General features: G+C 36.2%; 2 protein-coding genes across 2 annotated transcripts; both read right to left on the bottom strand.

The window, feature by feature from the left end:
* Positions 1 to 1,282: 1,282 nt before the first annotated feature.
* LOC135116634 (uncharacterized) lies at positions 1,283 to 12,963 on the bottom strand. The gene is made up of 6 exons (XM_064038242.1): positions 12,850 to 12,963; positions 11,345 to 11,393; positions 8,829 to 10,946; positions 5,947 to 6,043; positions 5,284 to 5,318; positions 1,283 to 4,618 (listed from the first exon to the last, which is right to left on the bottom strand). Exons 2-6 carry the CDS (start codon positions 11,352 to 11,354, stop codon positions 1,362 to 1,364), a joined length of 5,517 nt encoding a protein of 1,838 aa, XP_063894312.1. The 5' UTR covers positions 11,355 to 11,393; positions 12,850 to 12,963; the 3' UTR covers positions 1,283 to 1,361.
* A 1,057-nt stretch (positions 12,964 to 14,020) lies between these two features.
* Positions 14,021 to 24,663, bottom strand: LOC110373963 (thioredoxin domain-containing protein 3). Its single transcript, XM_049845248.2, has 13 exons — positions 24,542 to 24,663; positions 24,037 to 24,140; positions 23,599 to 23,670; positions 22,497 to 22,649; positions 20,611 to 20,809; positions 20,077 to 20,244; positions 19,501 to 19,655; positions 17,705 to 17,836; positions 17,386 to 17,454; positions 16,843 to 16,989; positions 16,168 to 16,293; positions 15,309 to 15,403; positions 14,021 to 14,209 (listed from the first exon to the last, which is right to left on the bottom strand). The coding sequence occupies exons 1-13, from the start codon at positions 24,633 to 24,635 to the stop codon at positions 14,023 to 14,025; spliced, it is 1,701 nt and encodes a 566-aa protein (XP_049701205.2). The 5' UTR covers positions 24,636 to 24,663; the 3' UTR covers positions 14,021 to 14,022.
* Positions 24,664 to 24,833: the final 170 nt, after the last annotated feature.

The raw sequence follows: 24,833 nt of genomic DNA, 5'->3' as shown, positions 1-24,833 counted from the left end.
AATACTCTTTTAACTTTATGAGTTTTTTTGTAACACCTTGTATAATGTATTGGATTATTTAGATACCTTTTTACTACCTACGCAAAAATAACTATCACGCTGATAATTACATTGTAACTCAGGGAATTCCCCGCCTCAGTGTTGCCAGTAAAAACACCGCTCAAATAACTATCGGTAGATTTCAATACAGTAAATTCTTACTACCTACCAATGCAAAAATAACTATCACGCTGATAATTACATACCTACTTATATTGTAATTCAGGGAAGTCCCCGCCTGAGTGTTGCTAGTAAATATTACGGCTCAAATGACTTACAATTAATTTCTATAACCTATCTATCTATGCGGTTAGAGATTTAATTTTGCTTTAGCCTTTTAATAATTACGTCAAACTGGAAGTGGATATCATATATTTAGTTTGGAAAATACGAGGAAGATGACAAGTAATCGTTTCGTTATTGTCAAATGCCGTAGACTGGTTGGTTACGAGTGATGAATACCTAGTTTTGCAACTTTACGTTCGCCGTATGTAAATTAACATACAAGACTGTTATCCAATAATTTTGTTGTAATCATCGGATGGTGACAAAAAACTATTCTAAAACCTTCTCCCGGGTCTAAGTAACCTTCCATCAAATTTTCAGCCAAATCGGTCAAGCCGTTTTCATGTTATGTCATGTCGTGACAACGGAAAGCGGGTTTCATTCTTAAGATACAAAGGTATAGATATAGACATTTTATCCCGGTACGGGCAGTAGTTCCCACGGGACGTGGGCAAAGCCGCGGGAAAACGGCTAGTTTTTTTTTATAAAATTAGGTGCTAGCAGTCTCTACTCCCACTTTCCCTATTTTCCAATGAAAATACTTGTTTTATTGAAGTTTAAGATAGGAATTAAGTTACGTTTTAAAAGAAATAAAATAAAGCAACTCATACTGTAGCGATCTTCGTAGCATTTCACATTTGAAAAGTTCTTTATTTTTTTATTTTTAATGTATAAATTGTTTACAACCAATTTCAGTCATACCAACCAATCAAAAAACAACCTTTTGTTTTAACATATTTTGAAAGAAAGAACGTATTAACTTAGATACTATTAAATTGTTTCGAAAACAATACATTTCTCTATACATTATTTCGACATATTTATAGAAATAGGTAAGTAATATTTTATTCTACAAGAGTCAAGACCTATTCTATAAGAAAAATGTCTACACAATAAAGCATACAACAGATTCTTAAAAATTAAAGATTTAACATTTTAATGTTACCTATAATACTTCAACTAATTTTGGTACCTATTACAATATTTCTACTGGAGTACAATTTATGTAGCTTTTCATAAGCATAGTCCAAACTTAATTACAGAGTTGAATTGTCCATGGCACCCGGCAACTCCCGAGTACTATAAGACATTCGACTTCTAACAAACATTCTTGACTTATAAAACTTATATAACACTAAACCAACTAAAATTAATAATATCAATGCTACACACGTCTCCGTAAATATAGATTTTGAAGCTTCCGTAGTTGAAACTAATTTCTCGTTATTAGGACTTGTGGGCATGGCTTCAGTATGATATTGAATTAAAGAGAATTTACCTTCCAATTCATTCATAATATTTTGCTTTTCATCTGCTATGGTTTTTTCTAATTCTTTTCTTATTTTGTTTATGTATGGAATCAAATCTGTATTTTGAGAGCCATTGACGCCTAAAAGAACTGACGGCGTAGTGGCAACAGTAGTCACAGTATTTTCTTTCAATGAATTCAATATTTTCTTCAACAACATATTTGTATTGTTATTAGAATCTATTACTTTGGATGTCAAGTTAGCTAGCTGTACGAAGTTTTCGTTAATTATGATGTTAGACTTTTCAATAGCATTTGTTAAGTTTTCTATAGCATGGTCATTATTATCCTGAACGTTAGTATTTTGGCTCATATTATACAAAATGTTTCTTATATCTAAAAGCACCCCATTCTTTTCAGTGACGTCACTGATAGTCGTTGTTGAATTAACAATCGGACGGTCTTGATCTTTATTACAGGTTATTCCATCAATATTTTCACTACTATGTTCATCAATATTAATAGCTGTTATTTCAAAAGGAACGCCTCTTTTCTTAAGTATTACTAAAATGTGGCAAGGCAATGGATTGTCTCCTATACTCAACTTCGATAAGCCTGAAAATTCTTCGGCGTTAACATAATTAATTTGGTTATGATCAACAATCAGCTCAGTTAAACTTTTTACTTCATAAAATCTTTCACTTTGCAAATCTTTGATGTTATTATATGACATGTCTAGAGTACCCAAGTAGATGAGGCCACGAAACACTCCATAACTGATAGCTGATAAGTAATTGTGAGAAATATTTAATGAAAATAGGAGTTCATTGTCTTTGAATGCTCCCGGTTGGATGAAGGATATTTTATTGAAGCTCAGATCTAAATATCTGAGAGTGCTTATTCCTGCGAAAGCTCCTACGTCTATCCTCGATATACTATTGTTCCTCAATCCCAAAGTACTCATGTGAGTGAACGCGCTCAGATTCAAAGCGCTTATGTTATTTAGACCTGCGTCTGCTATCTCTACTTCAGTAATTGTTGATTCGTCAAACTGAGTGAAATGAACAGCAGTTTTGATCCCGGATAGTTTTAAAATATCTAAACTTTTCATTTTTTCCAACAATGTACTCCTGAACTGAAGTTTTTCATTATAGGAAAGATCTAAGCAACGCAATTCAATCAGACTGTTGAATGATTCATTGTGAATGTTTTCTATTAAGTTGGAAGCTAAGTTCAATTTAGTTAAGCCTGATATTCCATACAATGTGGTAGAAGAAATTTCTTTGATTAAATTATTATTTAAAAATAGAGCGCTTAATCCTACTAAATCTGTCATGTTCACAGAGAAGTATTCTAGTTCATTATACGATAGATCAAGCGTTTCAATATACCCAGTGTGAGCAAAAACGTTATATTGTAAATCTTTAATTTTACTATGTGACATGTTCAGTTCTTTTAATTCACTCATTTCGTTGAATGATGCGTTTTGCACAGTTGTCAGTAAATTGCCAGAAATATCAAGGCTGGGCAATGAAACTAAGCCATTGAATGTGTCAGTTTGTAATGTCCCCGACAAAGGGTTATTAGACAGTCGCAAACTGATCAGACTTCTCAACGATACGAACGAACTCGGTTCCAACTGGGCAATGGCGTTTTGGGATACATCCAAAAATGCTAAACTACTTAAACTTTGAAAGTGTTCGTGTTTTATTTGCACCAGTTGATTATTTCTCAGAAACAAGGTCTGAAGATATGTCAGGTCCGCCTTGTCGAAGTCAATGCTAGCGATTTTGTTGTTAGATAAATCCAGCAGTGTCAAACCAGTTAATGTCTTAAAGCACATGTTCGATAGTGAAGAAATATCATTGTTATTGAGATACAAAGATTCAAGTTTTACAAGACCTTTGAAAGCGTAATCTTCTATTGCCGTCAATAATTGAAAACTTAAATCCAATGTGGTTACGTCGATACCTTCAAACATGCCCCTTGATAGCGAACCTTCTAATATATTTTCACTAACTGAAAACTCCTTGATTGTTTTATTTTTGAACAAGTCTTTAGGCAGAGACTTCAGTTTATTCGTCGAGAGATTGATAATACTTAAAGATCTCAAATTAGCAAACGCATCTTTGTTCGCAACTTCTAACTCATTATGGCTTAAATCTAAACTGTACAACAGAACCATATTTTGGAACACATTAAAACCTATTGTTTTGATAGAGTTTGAACTCAAATCAAGAATCTCAAGTTTGTTTAACTTTTCAAAGTCGCTTTCTTTTAGATCTTTTATTCTGTTGCCACTGAGGCTTAGAACTTTTAGCTCACTGAATCTGAAGAGTGAGGAATTGATGTCTGTTAATCTGTTGTTGGACAAATTGAGATGTAACAGACTCCTGCTGCCTTCGAAGGTAAACGGACTCAGACCTTCAATGTAGTTGTGCGACAAATCTAACGTTTGCAGATCATCAATTTTATCAAAAACAGCATCGGGAATCTTAACCAAGTAATTATGTGACATATTGAGTTTTTTTAACATATTGTAAGGATGCGTGAAAGCCTCGACTTTGATATCACTTATCCTGTTGTACGAAAAATCTATTTCACGTAACTTACTTAAGACGTTCATGTTGGACAAAACAGCTGTTTTTAAATGGTTCCGCGACATGTTGAGAACGGCAAGGTTTTCCATACTTTTGAGGACTGGAGTATGTTGATAATTGTTGTTGCTTAAATCTAAAGAGTATACGATATGTAGTAGCTCGTCGCCACTTCTTCTGGTTAAAGGAAGTGAGCCAAGATTGTGCTGTGCTGACTGTATAACAACATGTACGGGGTACATTTGATATCCTGCGTAGTTTATGCTTTCGTAACTGGGGCATTCGGCGGTATCGATTCCAGGCATACTATGGTAATTGCGTCGATAGTAGTTCCAGCCGAAATTGTCAGTCAAGTAGTCCATGCAGTGTAGGATGTAGCGGCATTCTTGAGAGTCGAGCTCTTGAGTGCATTGCTGTGACGTCGCTATTAAGTTCGCGATGATGAGGCCTACAAATAATAAATATAGGATAGTTATATTCCTCTCACAGCGGTAGAATCTTGTCCGAAATTAAGTAGAGCCAAGACATCATGAGCATACCTACTTATATAGATACACCTAGATTGCATGTCTGGCAGATACACTCAACTACTACCTCAAATTAATTAAAATGGAACCCGCTGTGGAAACAACTCTACGCATACATTTAAAAAGTAAGTCCTCTCGAAAGAAAATATGTATATAAATTGATATCAATATACTGTATACATAGTTAGGGTGCGTCTACACGGTGCATGTAGCTGGAGCAAGTTAACATGCGCAAGTGACAAGAGCACGCGGGTGGGTATTTAGCTTTGGTACATGCGCGGGTCGCTGGACCCGCACGTTTTTAAATGCATATAACCTGCGCATGTGCCTCAACATGCGCAAGCTACTTGCACCGTGCAGATGCATCCTTATTTGCACATTTGGGACTTAAAATATAAACAATAACGTTAAATTTGATAAATATGTTTTACTTCACGGAAGCGGTGTGCCATACATACTTGTGAGAGTAGGTACGTATAGAACATTATATTCACCCAGTCATACAAATACAGTGTGTATGTATTTACATACACAGGTACGACTGTCCCGCTTTCGTGAAATAAAAATCTAAACAAGAAATACTTACAAAAAAATATTCGATACTCCATTATGATGTCATACCTGCAAAATGAAAGATTTTTTTGTAATTTTGTCAGCTGCTTTATTTAATGAGAACCATATTTTTTGAAGTCGGTTAAATAGATTTTCTTCAATAGAGTTTACCAGCCAGTTCAATAGGGAAACTTAACGGTACTCCGAAATAGTATTTTTTATTGTAATCTTTGTTGTTTTAACTGACTTCCCAAAAAAAAGGAAATTATCAATGCTGACGTTAGTATTTCTTTTGTATTGTAATAAGACAATAAGTGATCAGTTTCTTTTCTGATGTCACTTCGAGTGATAAGTAAGTTTTTGTTTTGTTTACCTGGAAATGTTAGTAGGTACCTTACTAACATTTCCAGGTACAAATAAAAACAAATCTTGAATTGTCTTTGTCATGTAATTGTAAGATAAAACTTTTTAAAACTACGGTTAAAAAAAATATAATCCAGGAACATCAAAACTCTTCCCTACATATACCTATACCAAATTTCAGGTCACACGCAACAGCCGATTTACCGTGAAAACCTCTTCAAAATAAAGGTTAAGAATACTGCTTAACACGAAAGTCGCTCATTGAAATCTATCAACAATTTTAAACATACATACATAGGTACTTAGTCCAAAATAAATGTTCAAAAGTACTTACAGAGATAAAATATTTTTCTTAACATAAAAATAACAACTGTTTATATAAATGACTCCTATGTCCGTTCTCTTGTTACACTGGCGACTAAATGCGAGAATTGCGCATTATTTCTTAGGGTTCAGTCGAGTAATTTTAAATCGATATTGTTTTTTATCAGTCAGAATTCGGCAAAAAGTACTTTGGATCATCATCCGTTCAGCCTTATCCCATACAACGCGAACGACATACGCTATGGTCGGCTTCCAGGCTAGCTGGATGAAGCTGAGTACCAGGGTTTTACATGGAGCAATTGTCTATCTATCTCAACCCAGTTACCTGGGCAAGTGGTACCTATCTATCATCAAACATAATATTTATCTTAGCCTATGTTCACCGGAAATAATGCAGCTACCCAGTGAAAGATTTTTTTTAATCGGTCAAGTAAGTAGTTACGGAGCCTATTCGTGAAACAAACAAACAATCAAATATTTTTAATATTAGTGTACATAACGCAAAAGTTAGTAAGTATAACAACTTACTATTATTTATTACTTTCAATATATTACATACCAACACTTATTTAGTGGTCTTCATTATAATTTTACATTAACTACCATGGTTTGATACGGATCCATGGCCGTTACAAACAGATCACGCTTGGCAGTTTTATCAGTAAAGCTGACAGGACGTAGCATCAGTTATCGTAACACACACAAACATACATTTACTATAGCATTAATTAATAACAATTTTAATGCACTTTTGACCAACTTGACAAGCAAATGATTAGAATTGAATAATTATCGTCATTTATTTTTATAATGATAATTAAACTAAGTCAAATAATTCAATGGCTAATGGCTGATAAAAGCAAGGATCAGGGTAGTGAAGATTGTCTGTGAATATCTATCATTATCATCTCCCGAGCCTTTTCCCAACTATAATGGGGTCGGCTTAACTGGATGCAGCTGCGTACCAGTGTTTTACAAGGAGCGACAGCCTATCTGACCGAATATCTATACTATTTATCTAATATTATAAAGTAGAAGACTTTGTTTCAATGTGCTACCTCAGGAACTGGACTGATTTGAAAAAATATTCAAGTCTTGAGCTTTTATAAAAGCAGGTTTTAGACTAGGTACTTCTTATTCGGGTACCTATGTGGAGTTATTCCCACGATACGTAGGCCGAGCGAAGAAAGCCACGTAATAAGTCGTAAAAATATAACTTTTAATCACATAATTGACACTTTAAGGGTGATTATGGACATTTGAGCATCAGGAAGTCAGAAGCCGGAAAGTCTGACATCCAGTCTTACCAAGGGGTATCGGCCCGGGTAACTTAAGGCTCCCAAACTACTATACTGATTTAAAGATTCCATCACTGTTGGAAAGCTTCACTCTTCCCAAGTAACATAGGCCAAATTTTATCCCAGTATGGGCAGTAGTTCCCACGAGACGCGGGTGAAACCGCGGTAAAACTTAAAATAGATTATAGAAACACTTAAATATTTGCATGACTAAATTATAAGTTGAATACAGTGAGACTATTTTTTCTTTTTCTTTACTGTATACACCATCATAATGTAGGTACTAGGTACCTATATTCTGGCAAATAAATACATTTCATTTCAAACGGCTATTTGTTAATACAATGGCAACTTTGTGTCGAACATTATCTTGCGTTAAACACTATAACATTGTCTAGTTGTCAGTACATATGTCAGTTATTTCTTTGTTTCGTTTAAAACGTGTTTATCTTAACGTAGGTTCGAGACGAGTTACCAATACTGCTATACTTACAATTCAATATCTATAGCTAGCTACAAATATATTACCTTACATAATATAAAGCTGAGGAGTTTGTTTGATGATCACGCCAATCTCAAGAACTATTTGACCGAATTGGAAAATTCTTTCTAAATGTTGTGTTTCTGTTAGGTAGATAGCCCATACTAGACCTTTTATCGGGATGCGCGAAGTAGTTTCCAAGGGGCTTTTTCATAATCCTAAATTACAATCCTAACTAATATCATAAATGTGAAAGTAACTCTGTCTGTCTGTCTTTTCTTCACGCCCAAACTACTGAACCAATTTGTGTGAAATTTGGTACAGACATAGTTTGGAACTTGAGAAAGGACATAGATTAGTTTTTGATATGATTGAAAAGAAAAACAACAATATAATAACGGTTATAATTATAACTTTATTGAACACAATATTACTATATTATTACAAAATACATTAGTAAATACTGGGGTGAATATTTATATCTACGAGTACTTACATGTTAGCAAATAAATTCAATTCTAATACCTCTAACATTTCAGGTTAAACTGGGTATGATTCCCATTTATGACTACAAGTAGATCCCCATTTAGAACTACATAATATATCGATTATTCGCAGGCATTTTCATACAAATTGTCATTTACGTATTTATTTCATATAGGTACAAGATTATAACTTGAAGTTATTAAAAGTAGTATTTAACTTGAAGTTAAACAGCGAGTAACCGAAGACATAAATCCTAAAAAGTAACAAAATCTCAGTTTTCAAAGTGATGAAAATCTAAAAGTTCTCTTCAAAATGGTAGTCGTTACAGAATTTTGACCGAGTCTCTGCGTAGAAACCATTTTTAGATTTCAGCGGCTCACGCAGGAGCCAGTGAGGTAGGTAATTTCCTGAACCTGTGTCTGTAAATGCGCATACTCAGGTACGGAACCTAGCTGCAGACCGCTATAGAGTTTTGCGACAAATATCTTGCATACTAATTCTATAAAAATGTACTAAACAATTCACTCAAAATAATAAACAAGATAAATAAGTACCCACTTCATAATCTTCCTCAAATACATACACTTTAAAGCTAAACACTGAAATCCAGACATATGAAGCTTATTTAAACTTTCGATTTTTCCATTTGTTGCTGAAAAAACTTCCTAAAGTAATAATTTTGTTGCCGCACCTCTTCTAGAATCTTTTGACTGGTTACCAACAAACGCTCGTCAGCCAGTACGTTTTGAGAAGCACCGGTTAATCTCTCAGACTCGTCAGCTATACAGGGGATACCTTCTAAAGTATTCTTGCCTTTGCCACCAACCAACGCTGTAGGTCTTACTCTAGTGTACCCGTTGTTGTAATCTTTCAAAGCCCGTCCCAACCACTCGCAAGTCAGGTTGTTATTGTCAACATACAACGTCAAATCAACCTTGTGCCCGTACCAACTGTTCATGTCCAAAAAAATCATGTCATTCGATCTCAAAGACAACACGTGTAGATACTTCAAGTCCAATAAATACTTTGAATCTAAATAAGTAATCCTGTTGTAGGATAAATCCAGGTTCGAGAGATCAGTTAGACCTTGGAATGCTCCGTACTCTAACTTCGTCAACTGATTGTTGCCCAGCCGAAGCGTTTTCAAATGGGGCACTCTTTTGAAAGTCGCCGGACCTATGCTTTGTATTTTGTTGCAAGTCAAGTCTAGATACATAAGGGTCGACTCGGGTAGCAAGAGTGATGTCGAGTTCAGATCTTCAATTTGATTGACGCTCATGTCAAGTTGTTTCAGTTCTGTTTGATGGCTAAGGTCTACTAGTGTTGGATCTGATATAATATTTGACCGTAATATTAGTTTCTCTAGTCTTATGCCTTCCCCGTGTGGTATATGAAGCTTGAACAATCCGTTATTGGAAAGGTCTAAGCTACCACCTTCCGGGTGGAACATTCTTATGTAAATATTATCAAGTTTAGCAATTTCGTTGAAAGTCATGTTAACATATTTCAAATTGTAATTGTTGTTGAAAGTCATATCGGGTATATAGTTAATGTTGTTGTGAGACAAATCAAGGTTCTGCAAGTTTGTCATGTATACGAAACTTTCGTAATACAAATGGGAAATGTAGTTACCACTCAGGTTCAAGCATTTGATGTCAGCGAGATCATTGGCGTCGACTCTAAAGTCAATGAGCTTGTTTTTAGATAAGTCAAGAGTAACGAGTCGCATCAAGGATTGGAATGCGTTGTATTCAATGTTTGAAATCACATTCGATGATAAATCTAGTTCAGTAACTATGTTTATATTCATATTTTTTTCTAAATTCCTGGCAAATCTAGAAAAAATCTCATTGGAAGTTGCGTTTGGTAAATTAGTAATGTGATTACCAGTGAGAATGATTTTACAAAAGGAATGGTTACCGAAATGGTTCCAGTGCCTTGAGAACATGATCGGCTCAATTTGTTCCAACTGGTTCCATGAAATATCAAAGGTTTCTAAGTGTTTAATAATCATGAGTGACTCTTCATTTATGCGTTGTATAGAATTGCCTCTCAAATACAGATGTTTCAAGTTTTGTAAACTGTTTACAGCACCATTCAAATCCTTGATTCTGTTATTATTCAATCTTAACTTTTCTAGTTTAGTAAGATTGAAAAATGGCTCCTCAGTTAAATCAGAAATAGCATTAAATGACAGATCAAGTTCTACCAAAGAGGATAGTTCACCGAAAGCGTCACCTGGTAACATCTCGATAGCATTGTATGCAAGTGAGAGTACTTTAAGTTTATTTGGTTGATTTTCGAATTGGAAGAGTTCAGAAATGTCAGTTAACCTATTGTGTGACAGATTAAGAGTAATGAGACTGTTTAAGTAATAGAAGGGTCCACCTGATATGTTCTGGATGCAGTTGTTGACGAGTACTAAGTTTTGTAGTTTGGTAGTGTAGGAGAGCAGGGTTAGTTTAGCGTGTTGCCATTGTCCTGTCATTTTGAGGCTGGTGATTGTATTGAGGAATTCTAAGTCTGTGGTTTCGTCGAAACTGTCGACGGCGTCAGTGATGGTGACTTCAACGTTGACGGGGAAGTTGGTAGCTTCGGTGCACTCGATGGGGAGGCGAACTCCTCGGATGTCACCGGTGCAGTGGATGCGGAAGGAGCACGGACCAATACCGTGGATCAGTTCATCGGGGCAGTAGCATGACGATAGCACCGCACTCGTCATGATGACGAGAAGATGGATGTATACTGTAAAAAGTTAAAGGTATATTTGCATTTGGTATTTTATTATGTTGTCAGACTAAAATGTGTTACTTTACTAAAATATTTAAAGTAATTTAATTTGAATTTGGGACTGGTACAAATAATCTTAGGACTGCGTTCGAATCAATGCAATCGACCAATGGTAGAATGAATTGGAAGACGATCCTTATGGTCGACTTATTAATCATAGAGGGACGTTTATTTGTTACGTTAAAACAGCTGGAGCGATTAAAATGGCATTAATTAGGAACGGAGATATTGATATAGTTTATTGTATTCTACAATGTACTTAAGATGGAAATATAAAATAGTTGTGATGGGCCCAACAAGCTAGACAATTGAAAGGTATAGAACTAATCGTTACAAGAATATTATGCACGTACCTTGAATCATAGTGTATATCTTGCTCTTGTTCCAATCCGTATACAGAATCTGAAAAAATAGGGATTTTTTAAAGATGAATATTTTATAAAGAGCAAAACTGAAGTACCTATCTATTTTAATAATATTAATTAACGTTATATTAGAAACTAGCTGTTACCCGCGGTTCCACTGGCGACCCGAAGGAACTACTTCCCGCACCCGGATAACTTACCTATTTCTTTTATCAGGCTCTAGAGTCTAGAGTTTGATACAGGGTTAGACTCTAACCCAGTACCAAACTATTTTATTATTTCTATATTTTTGTCCCAGTAATTCAGAAATGAAACCCGGGCCGATGGACAGAGTAACTTTGGCAATGGCATAGTATAGAAATATAAAAAGTATAGAAATGAAATACTATCATTAAATAAAGGTTAAAAATGTTAATGTCATGTACAATGAAATAGGCCCAATAATTTCAAGAAGTTACTTATTACTACAATTCTATGAATAAAAAAACGCTTGTAGCGGGCGATAAATGAACACTCGTTAGAAATTTTGCTGTGTCGTTAGAAGTGCATAATGATGTTACTGGAATGACATTCTACATTGTATGCAACTCGTAGCATATCTATACTAATATAAGTAAGATGTTTGTTTTTGTTTAACCCTAGAAGCTCCAAACTACTAGACCGATTTGAAAAACTCATTCACTATGTGGAAGCTCGATTACCCCCGAGTTACAGAGGCTATATTTTATCTGGGTACGGGCAGTAGTTACCACGGGACGCGGATGAAACCGCGGGAAAACAGCTAGTACAACATAGTTCCAAAACTGAGTTAATTAAATTACTTAAAAAAACACTTCCTAAATCTATACATTTCCTAAGAAGCCATCGGAAATATATAATACATTAAAGATATCTATTGGAACCGTAAATAATTCCTACACTTCACTCACTGCCTTTAAAACACATACAAACATATTTAATACACATTTATTCTTTACAAAGTGCTGATTCCGAGTTTTGTATTCCAATTCGGAAGTTCAAGTAAATCAAAGCCTGAGTTATCAGAATGCGTTCAAATCTACTTGTCGAAAATCGCACAATTCATTACCGAAAATAATACGTTATCTGGCGGTTTAAAAATCGGCCCATAATGTTTTTTGTAATGAATCTAAGAAGTAAAACCTCATTTCATGAAGAAAAAGCCTACAGGAAAGTTAAACCGCACTCGAAATTGAACTTTTGTTTTGTGATAAATATCTATTAAGACGAAAATGCACTAGATTCTTTACTATTTTTAAAAATACCTAATTAGAAATCAAATCATTTATTTAATTTAGGCCTTTACAAGCACTTATGAACGTCAAAAATTATAAATAGGTTTGATTCTAGTTGCTCATTCCAAAAGTAGCTTCCTATGGAGAAGAACGAGCAAGAAACTCCATGATGTTCAAAATAGTTTAACTTTTTTATACAGTGTACTAAAATAATTTAAGAATAAATATTAAACTGCTCACCTGTATCCATATGTTACGACGCAGTTGTCTAAAACACAAGGTCCAAGTCCAAATGAATTCAATTCTTGGTATTCTGCTGAGCCCGTGTTATAAGACACTGGTTACACATAGATTATTTAATTAGAATAAACGGACGCTTGTACTATATGTGCCTACGACTGTTGTGTCTCAGAGAGGACTTATTTTTTGTAAATCAATGCTTAGGCATCTCAACCTTATGGCAAGAAAAAAATTATGAGTCTGCTTTAAAATAAAACAGAGTACATGTTTTCTTAGCCTTTTTATACTAGGTATATAGATACTAATATAATAAAGAGATAAAACTTTTTGTTAATTCGTTCGTACCCCAGCAGATCCGCTTGCCCAAATCTGTCAAATTTTACCAATCGAATGTTAACCTTCCTCTATTGTGATTAGGTAAAAAATCTATTGGAGAAAATCAGAGGTTGGTTGATGTGTTGTCCCAGGTACCCTAAAGGTTCCAAAACTACTGATATGACTATCCCTGGGTAACATAAGATATAATTTGTTCGGTTTCGGAAAGAAGGTTAAATTTTGTCCGGGCACGAAAAGAAAGAAAAATCATTTACAATCTTTAAGTTGTGGTGAGTCAGAGGCTAATGATCCCGCTTTTTGAGTACCTATGTACGTAGTCCAATTTCGAAGCACGTAGTACTTCCAAACATAACCATATTTGTTAACTTGAAAAGTATTTACTCATTTTATCCTTTGTAGACACCACTCAATCAAAAAAACTATAATCCTCTTATCCTGCCTTATCTATATTAATACTAGCTTCCGCCAGCGGCTTCGCCCGCGTGGTGTGTTGATAAAAAGTAGCCTATGTGTTAACCCAGGGTATCACCTATCTACATACCAAATTTCAATCAAATCGGTCCACCCGTTTTTGCGTGATTGAATAACAAACATATATCCATACATTCTCACAAACTTTCACATTTATAATATAAGTAGGATTACCTACACAGCTTAAGAATTTGTTTGTTTGCTAATCTCAAGTCTGAATTGGATCCATTTATCAAATAGGCTTTTTGTCTAGGTGTGCGAAGTAGTTCTTCCTTCGAAGGTGAAATCGCGTTTGGGAGCTAGCCTTTGAAAGAAAAGGCCTTGATACAATAAAACCACTGTTTTTTTTTTTACCTTTATTGTTCGTTATTCAGAGTCTTCAAAGTCCTCAAACTGGGGGTATTCGTCCCCATAATCCACGGGGAACATAGCAGCGCATTCCTCTTCGCCTGTAGAACAGTCGCGACTGACGTGTAGTGGGTTCAAGTCCATAAGATGTAGTAACGGCACATCTACTACTACGGATAACATAAATGCTAGTTTCACTTGATCCCTGGAAAAAAGTGGCTTTATAATATCCAGTTTTTTAATAAGAATAGCTTTTTTTATGTTGGGGTCATGGAGAACAAAATGACTAGCGGAGGTGCCATAACGAAATCTCCTAAGAAAGCAGCTCGCCAAAATGCGAGTGCGCGGAGGACAAGGAACGTTACTGTCTTCGTCCATATACGCCTTCTTTGGACCCGATCATTATTGTAATACCAAAAATCGTTGACAACGTGTCTCAAAGAACCCGGACGCCTTGTAAGTTGACTCGTAACTGATCGTTTTGTTAGGCCCACCGTACGTATTTGACCTAGAAGAAGGGGCATGACCTACCTGCATTATGGCATCTCCACTCATCTTTTCTTACTCCGTGATTGGGGTTGACCAGTGTTTTACAGAGCTCCTAGCTAGGTTAAAACCGCAAGGATGGATCGATCATAAGATTAAACAAACACTTATGCCCGTTTTCACCAACAATCTCTTAACGTTTCCCTAAATGTCACTTAGAATAAGGGCTCCCCCAATAATAAAGGTTATAAGGGACACTTAAACTTTGGTGAAAACGAAATTCGTATATTAAGTGTTCCCTAAATGCTCCTAAGGGAATCCTAAATTTAGGTATTTTTGGTTAAAATGGGCATTAGTGCCTCTCTTGGGTATAAAACCTCTATGATACATCTCATCTCTAGATTTCGATGAGACAAGATTGGACTTTGACCAATAATATAATTAAAAAAGAAAGGTAAGGACTAATAAAAAATGAGCATAAAATGCATAATATCGCGTCTGTACCAAAGTTCATACTTACACAGAGTTTTACTTCTATTGTATAGAAAAAAACTTTTTACAAGAAAATGCGACTTCTAGGTATACCTACTTAAAACCTTCAGCTAAATCTGACAAACACTATGCTGAAACCGCATCAAAATGGGTTCATACAAACGTGAGATTACCGCGTACAAACATACATAGGTACATACAAGTCAAACGAAGGACTCCTTTTTTGAAGTCGGTTAAAACAACCTTACTTTTTATTTTCTGGTGTTATGAATGCGAATAGTTGTGAGGTCATAAGGTGCAGATATATTTAGATATTGTTTACTTACAAATTCGTCGAACTGCTATCTAAAGTGTCATATTGTTTCACCGAGTAAGCAATGTGGACACTTTTGTATGGCGATGACGCTTTGAATATACCCATCTGTAAATATAGTTTGGTTGTGTACGTAAATATTTACCACACGCAATACCATTATATTATACCTAGCTAATTACCTAAGTAATTTTATATATAATACTAGCTGGTGCCCGCGACTTCGTCTGCGCAGGTTTAGTATTTCGAACAATATGTTTACAAATTGTAGCCTATGTGTTATTCTGATGTATAAGCTATATTATTGCAAAGTTTCATTAAAATCCATTCAGTAGTTTTTGCGTGAAAGAGTAACAAACATCCATACATCCATTACATCCATACATACAAACTTTCGCGTTTATAATATTATAGTAGGATGAGTTGGTAAGCCCTATAGCGTGGAGCGTTTATGTATCTAATCATTATTATTTTTGGACAAAACGCTCCATGCTTTCTTCATCAAACTAAATGTCCGAATTATTTTTTAATTTTTTAAAAGCGTGTTTTTTAGTTTTTTAAACTATTATTTTTATTTTACACTTTTTTTTTAACAGCAAACCCTTTCATTTGATACCCATGTCATGGGGGTGGAATTCAAATAGCCAGTCCGCCATTTTGGGGAGGCCGCCATATTAGATTTGTAATGACGTTTTTTAGCTAGTCATGTTTTGACATCAGAACTAAAGCGTGTGCAAAATTTCACTCTAATCCACAGGGGACCAGAAAGTGGGTCAAATTAAGATTCCAAGATTTTCTTACATACATAGTTACAAGTGAAGCTAATATAAGCGTGTTGAAATGGCTAGTTGAAGCTAGTTGGTAATACTTACATGTATGACAGCATGTTTGAAAGGCTTGATGGCTTCTATAGCCTTGTGTCGTTTGCTGATCTCCAGTAACACAAGTACATGTTTTGGCAGGAACTCGGGTTGCGGAGTCACGCGCTCGAGAACCAACTGGATTGGTAAAAAAGTCAGTTGATTATAAAGGACAGATCAGTGAGCAAGAAACTAAACTTACATAAGTTAGGTAAACTGAAATCTAAATTACAGCAGGTATCTCAGAAATAAAAACATGCGCAAGGCGATATTTTACCGGCTTTTTATAACATTCTCGATGTCATGAAAAATCAAACTGCGAATAATTTAGGGTGGTTTTCACGTGCAGGTCCAGCGACTGCGTACTCTGTTGCGTGCGCGTGGGGCACAGGGCACTGCATGCACTGTGCAGACGCACCCTTATCGAAACTGTCTAAACAGTGTCAAAACGTTACCTGCATACATACATGGGCTGAGAAACATATTACCCTCCTTTGCATTGGCGCAGTCTGGTAAAAAAGAGGTTCTTCGAAGGTTAGACCTGATCCGCCATGTTCCTTCTAGAGTTCTCATATACCAGGGCCGCAGTAACTCTTACGAACAATCCCGCAGCCCACTTACCAGGATTCTTATAAAGACTTACAAACCCGCAGTCCACTTATTAACAGAATTCTTATAAAGACTTACCTTTGGGAACAACACAGCCAGACCATTGGATTTAGCGATATCATTCGGCGGTGCATAGAACCCAGGTATGAGTAACCCTGGTGGAGGCAAGTATTCCTCTGGTTCCTCTTCTATCATACTTTCTTCTTCTTCCTCCTCAACTGTTACCTTGGATAAATACAGTGAAAATGCAACAACTTGTGACGCTTGGATAAAAAGAACATGTGCCCCACTTGTCTCGAGTCAAAATTTAAATCGCAATCATTTCAGCCGTTTAGGCCGTTTGTACGTAAAGACGCCACCGTATAGTTAGAATGGGATACTCTAAGCCGAAGACCCATGTGGTACGTGGCATATTATTACGTAATATCTCGACATCTGCCGTCTGCCAATGAGGACGGAGCAACTCATTGAAAGAGAAACATTTATTTGCTTAGAACATAGGTGGTACCAGTTTTTACAAAGGTTAAAAGTTCTAGCTATTACTGCAACTCTTAACATTCCAGAACCATATTTCAATAAACCACCTGTATCTAAATAATGAAGTTACCTTCAAATACTCACTTCAGGTTCTTCCTCGTCTGATAATTCATCATCAGGCTCCTGCTTCAGTTTTTCTAAAGCAGATAAGTCCTGAAATATATTTCTTTGTGTATCGTTACAGCATTAATTGCACATAATTTATTGAAAGTGAAATAAGAAATAACGTAATTTATTGCCCTAAAATGGAATGGATTTAAAACAGGTTTGCCCCATTCATGAAATCCCGCTAATGTTATAAATACGAAATATTGTTTGTATGAATATTTTTTCCTCTTTCACGCAAAACACACTTCTTATCCGTGTGTGGGAAACAGTTCCTTCATCAAATAAATGTACTTACACCTGCTTTTAATAAGTCCAATTTCCGTTGTTCCTTCTCCTTCCTCTTGGCTTCCAAAGCCTCTTCCTTAGCTAGTCGAGCCAAACGACGGGTTTCGGATAGGAAATTTGCTTGCTTCTCTCTTAGTTCTTCCTAAGAATGATAGAGTATTATTTTCTTCTATGGTTATTTCAAAAATATAATATTTTATTCTACGTGCGACCCATTCTCTCTCTCTCTTTCCTGCTATGTATCCCACATGGTGGTGGGGTCAGCTTTCCTTATTTTTCTTCTCCACTTCGCTCTATCCATGACGTCGCTCATGCGACGTGCGACCCATTCTGCAAGGTAAAAAAACTGAAGCACGGTTTCAGGTATCATCGTTTACATGGGTCCCGACAGTTGGTCCTGTGTTTGTACAGATGCAAGAAGTTCAATCAACTAGAATCTGTTTTTTACTAATCAAATATTATAGATACCTGCCACTATGGCGATAAGGTTGAAAATCGATTGACAGATTAAGGTAGGCTGATTAGCTGTCATCTGTACGAATCAAGCGTTCCCGCTCGAATATACATACCTTAGATCTGACAGTTTATTTAGATCTTTTATGACTTCGATAATATATAATTTTTCAATTTTGAGTACATACAGATAATTCAAAGCATATACAATAACAGCTCAGGTAGAGTAAAATTGGAAAAAATCGGTCCTAGATTTCCCATACAAAGAGGAGTAAGACAGGGCGACCCGATGTCCCCGACACTGTTCATCGCTATCTTGGAGCATGTAATAAAGAAGCTTGACTGGAAAAACTGCGGCCTATATATCGGGGAAAAGTACTTGTGCCATCTCCGTATCGCGGACGATATAGTTCTTCTCTCTGAATCAAGTACCCAACTACAATACATGCAAACAAATCGGCTTAGAGATGAATCTAACTAAAACGATGTTAATGACAAACAGTAGAGCGAAGCCCACAATCTTAGTTGACAACAAAACTTTAAATTATACAGATAAATATATTTACTTGGGTAAACAAATCAGCTTTAATAAAACAAACAACGACCAAGAGGTAGAAAGACGGATACAACTCACCTGGAATAAATATTGGAGCCTGAAAGAAATATTTAAAAGCAATATGGCGATACAAATTAAATCTAAGGTCATGACATCTTGCCTCCTACCATGTTTAACGTACGCCTGTCAAACCTGGAGATTCACAAGCAATATAAGACACAAAATATCTACATGTCAACGAGGCATGGAGCGCAGTATGCTCAACATAAGAAAAATACAAAAAATACGACATACTGAAATCAGACAAACTACAAAAGCTACTGACGCTCTAAACCAGTCTCTAAAACTCAAATGGAAGTGGGCGGGACATGTAGCGCGACTTCAAGACCAGAGGTGGACAAGGAGAGTAACGTCATGGACCGGCCCTCTGGGCAAGCGCTGCAGAGGAAGGCCGCTTACGAGATGGCACGACGAGATCGTTAGGACGGCTGGCCATGACTGGATTCAGAAAGCCCTGAATAGAGAGCAATGGAAATCGTTGGAGGAGGCCTTCACCCGAGCAGGGGTTCTGGATAACAAACCAAATACTGAACAAAGCACTTAAAATTACTTTAAATATATCTAAATTCATTAAAACAAGAAACGAATTGATTTAAGTTTAGATAAAAATAAAAAAATCTAATGTTATTTAAGTTTTCTTTTTCCATGAAATATAAGGCTTTTTTATTTTTATTTATTTATTTATGACTTCGATAAAACACAGAACTAGAGGTATAATCTTAAAAATATTAGCGTACCTTTTGCAAGGCTTGTTCTTTCCTGCGCTGTTCATTGAATTCTTCTCTAGTTGGACTGTACGTCTTATAGCGGTCATAAGCAGTTGTCAATGATGCCATGGATTTCCCTTCATCCCATGGTGGTTCTTCTTCATAGAGAATGCGACGTACTAGCGCTGTATGAGGAAGAGGGAAAATATATTATATTTTTTCTCTCAATAATGCTGTTTTATAACTGCGGAATGTGTCTAGCACTATAATTAAATTTTGTACCAACGCTTGTACCACATTCTATGCAAATAAAAATGAAATTATTATTATTGTGTTAAATATGACTATGGAATAGTTATGTAGTATAAATTTTAACATATAGATGAAGTAAGAACTTTCTCCTTTAAGGTTGTCGGTTAAAAAATAACTGTTAAATGGTTTAAGACAAAGATGTCCTTGCGCTTTCACAACGTGAATTTGAACTGATTAAATCTTTCAATCCGTAAGATCCTTTGGGGACATTCCCAGTAGGGTACCTACAGTACATCAAATTAAATTAATTCATTGTTGTATAAGTAGTAAGAATGTTGCTACTATACTACTAACACACAAAATTGACATCAGGCTCCAACAGTCGAAAGCATATGGCTAAGGCGCGACCAGACATCAGCTTATGTAGTGATGCCTCGTTCAACGGGGCGTCTCCCGCGTAGAATATGTCTGCAATCTTCTCTTCTGTCATCTCAACTTCTTCTCGGCCAACCATTATTATGTCTGACAAATATTAATGCGAAACTAGAAGGTTAATTAATTAAAATAATGTGTACCACGTTAACTAGCAAATAGGCTAGTCAAGTATACCACGTCGTCGCAGCCTGAAAAATGTCGACTAATGGACAAACGAGAGCACAAGCTAAGGTTTTCCCATGAATGGAGAAGACGAAGATATGTACCTACTAACATTACCATACCTACATATACTCCGGGATCCTTTTTTATCTATGTGGTATAATATAATTTCTCGTATTTGCCATTTTTTCGGACCCTTGACCCCCGATTGTGTACTAAATACGATTTAAAAACCTCCTCCTGACTAAACCAGATATTTTTTAAATATTAATGAAATAAATCCGACTCAACTGTTAGCATCCCACTGCTCATACAGCTCCGGATGAGCATGGAAGCAATGCGGCCAAAACAGCACAAAGTTCACATCGCTTAGATACGGCACCATCAGCGTGGCGCGGTGACGCTTGCGCACCGCTTGTCTCGCTGACCGCCGCGCGAGCAGTGACGTCATCTCTTGTTGTTTCTCAGATTCTGTTGCTAACATCCATTCCTAGGATTGCATATTTATGTATTTTTTTAATATTTCACTATTACATACGAAGTGTTTTTCGATTTTTGGAAAGCATATTAGGTGTGAGGATCCAGGATATCATTTGTAGGTACATCTTTGGCAGTTGTTATAGGGAGTCAGAAGCCAGAAAGTTCAACAAAACTGCTTTGAGGAATGAGGAGGACAGATAGGCAGTTGCTCCATGTAAAACGTAGCTTCTATCAATACATCTCCTGAACAGCACAAAGTTCACATCGCTTAGATACGGCACCATCAGCGTGGCGCGGTGACGCTTGCGCACCGCTTGTCGCGCTGACCGCCGCGCGAGCAGTGACGTCATCTCTTGTTGTTTCTCAGATTCTGTTGCTAACATCCATTCCTAGGATTGCATATTAAGGTATTTTTTTAATACTTCGCTATGACATAATACAAAGTGTTCTTTGATTTTTGGAAAGCATGTCAGGTGTGAGGATCCAGGATATAATTTGTAGGTACATCTGTGGCAGTTGTTACAGGCAGTTAGAAGCCAGAAAGTTTAACAAAACTGGGTTGAGGAATGAGGAGGTCAGATAGGCAGTCGCTCCATGTAAAACGTCCACTTCAGTAGGTACCTCATTACACAATTAATTATCTATACGCACAGACACACACAGACAAACATAGTAAGACCCAACAAATGTAAATGTCACATAAACAAGCGTACACGCGTTTACAAGCAGTTTGAAATAATAAACAGGAATCGTATTTTGATACCCGGCCTTATTAAGCTCGTCTGTTTACTCTATGCATATTTTAGCTTAAGTTAGTTCGTTTTAAATGAAAGGGAAGTTACGAATACATATTATAAATGTGAATATTTGTCGTTTAAATAATACACCATTAAATGGAGGCAGCTGTGTCCCAGTGTCCATGAAGGGACTGCTAATCTGACCTCCTCAACCCAGCTACCGGGGCAACCCGATACAGCTTAGACCAGACTGGTGGTCAAACTTTTGACCCTTAAGGACTGCCAAAGAAGTTCAAAAGACACCAATTCAATCATCAATCATCATCAAATTCAACTCGTATATTATAGACCCATCCAAGGCCTTGCCAAACGTTTAAACCGTTTAAAACTTCGAAATCTAAATCAAAATAAAACTGGGTATCTATGCATCACATTCATGTGTATATCATAAATCCACAAAGTCACATAAATCTTGCATGGGTTTGCAAAATTCTGACAGCCGGCCGCTATCTCGCGGAACGGCCTAAATCTGATGTTGTGATAAATTATTAGGGAAACAAAAAAATCTAACATGGACGACATGTGGTTGACTAGAACAATTATTTTTTGTATGTCGTATTTAATTCTAATATTTCATTTGATTTAACTGTAGTGTAAAGTCTACCACGTGTTTTGGGAATTATATATTTTCTGGTATTTTATATTACCACTAAAGAGCACTTCGTATCAGTTGTTATGCATCTCTATCCCGGCCTAAAAGAGATTGTTAGACATCGTTGTTAGAGATGTCCATTTTCTACCCAAGTATTATAAAAATAACTGCAGGTAGGTAGGTACGTATTATGTATCACAATGATAATATTTTCAGTATTCTGTATTTGCTTAGCGCGTTTAATTCTTCCAAATTGCTTGATACCACAACTTCAAGTCGAATAAACTATCAATACTCAATTCACCTACCATTTCATCCGGGGTAGGTTCGTCCAGTTCATAGACTGGCCGGTCTAACGTCACTCCGGCTTGCAGTTGACGATAGTAGCTCAACTCCTTTTTCGCCACCTCTGCGAATCTCACTGAGTCTACGCCACGAAATACTTTTGTTACTTTGCCGTTCTGCAAATTTTCAAAATGGTCATTGGTGTCTAACGACTAACGACTGTGTGTCGGTGTGAGAGGTTCTGAATTAAGATTTCAGGTAGAATTATCTGGAGTTAAGCTCGTTTAAATTGCCATTGCCTAGGATCAAAGGTGGATCTTATTCAGTAAATCTGACACCACTCCCTACCACAGTACCGACAGCGGGAGGCGTCATCTGATGATATCTTTTTAACCGACTTCCCAAAAAGGAGGAGGTTATCAATTCGGCCGGTATGTTTTTTTTTTTCTATGTATGTACATCGATTACTCCGAGGTTTATGGACCGATTTACGTGATTCTTTTTTTGTTCGACTCGGAATAGCTGCCAGATGGTCCCATAGTCATCAGGTCAGGATCTGATGATGGAAACCCTGAGAAATCGAGGGCAACCTTCGAAAATTGTAGGCATACATAGGGTAAAAACTTGATACTCAGGTGTACGCCTAAAAGCACTATTCAACAGTGAAGATTTGGAGCTGACCTGATGATGGAGACCAGAGAGGGTCGAGGGAACTCGACAACTGAATATGTAAAATACCTCGTATTTGGACTTATATTCTTTGTATTGATGAGAACTTCCCACTTGTATGGATAGTGACAACTATACGTATCACTGAAAAGCTTTAAATAAAAAACTTTTTTACAAAAAAATTAAACCGACTTCCCAAAACACTAAAAAGCAAAAAACTATTTTAGGTGCATCGGCCTAGAAGTCGGTGGCAAAATTAACTTAGTAACATCCATTAGACACCGACTTCTAGGCCGATGCACCTAAAAATAGTTTTTTTTTTGCTTTCTAGTGTTTTGGGAAGTCGGTTTAATTTTTCCTCAGAAGCATATACTATATACATAGACTATCTGGTCTAGTATATTCTAGTTTGATATAAAAAAAATAATTATACACTAGGTACATGTATTAACATACCAAAATGAATATGTAGACCGGTTCACTGTGGTCTTTAAACCTTTTCAAGGCTTCTATTTCATCAGCAGGCACCTATAAAAGAACATGCTTTTATTTCTAAGTTTTCTCACCGTCAAATCGAATCTAAAGGAACAGGTATCCTAAGTACAGTTCTCTTGATGGCAGCCCGGAGCTAACTTCCGTACCAAAATACGACGCATGCCCCGCCACCTTGAGTTGAGCTGATACCACTCTGTTGCTCGCTGATACCTTAAAATGGTTTTATACTATATTCGGAGCCGTCATAAAGTGTGGCGAGACACAACAGCAAAGTACAGTATAAAAAAGAATTAACAATAGCACAAGCGGGTTATACCTATTATTAAATGATCTAGGTGTCATAATTGTCGAAAAAAAATACAAAAAGACATAGAAGCGATGCAAAGTTAAAAAACTTACTTTAAGCAATATGAGTTTGCCGTTGCTCCAATCCAACTTCATGGTAGTGAAGAGTTTGTCCAAAGCTGTGCACGAGCCGAACGCGTTGCTGTATATTTCTGCACCTAATATCACCAGAAAGCAACACACGAAGTAATGTTAATCCTAGTTTAAACCGATGAAAATGTATGTTTATTCCTTTCATATTTCTGCGTTTAACTTTATTCCGTATCTTTTAATACCAGGGTTTGAGAACGGCGTTAAGAAAGAGCTTGCTTGCTTTTGCGTTAATCACAGGAACTACTAGGCCGTTTTGGAAAATTCTTGGTACATTAATCGAGGAAGGACACAGACTTTTTCGGATCCTTCCGGTCCTTTAAGTAAGGAGAAATTTAGAAACAAATTAAATGGTCTTAGCCAGTCTTAGCCAGCTCTCAACTTCGAGCACTATCGATAAGTAATGTATGTAAAAGTTCTGAACTTATAAACTTATTTTCTGTAGTCGGGTAAAAACAACAATACTAACAAATCAGTAGTTCCGTATTATGCTTTATCACGGATTCGAATTCCTTTTCATTGTGAATGTTTATAAATAATTCTATTTTCTTTTTACCAGCCATTTTTATCGAGTATTTTCAATCGATATGGTCAAGATTCTTAAAATGACAAATCGTAACCGACTAGAAGACCAAAATAATGAAAAGAAAGTAGGAAATAAAAATTCGGTAAAATTATAATAAAAAATGTTTTTAATAATTAAAGTAAATAAATAATGAAATTATTATCTATATAATTTACAAGACTAATAAAATCATTTT

This window comes from Helicoverpa armigera, chromosome 15, assembly GCF_030705265.1.
Source record: "Helicoverpa armigera isolate CAAS_96S chromosome 15, ASM3070526v1, whole genome shotgun sequence".
Lineage (NCBI taxonomy): Eukaryota > Metazoa > Arthropoda > Insecta > Lepidoptera > Noctuidae > Helicoverpa > Helicoverpa armigera.
The sequence above is the reverse complement of the archived record's forward strand: the minus strand, read 5'-3'. Positions and strand labels throughout refer to the sequence as shown.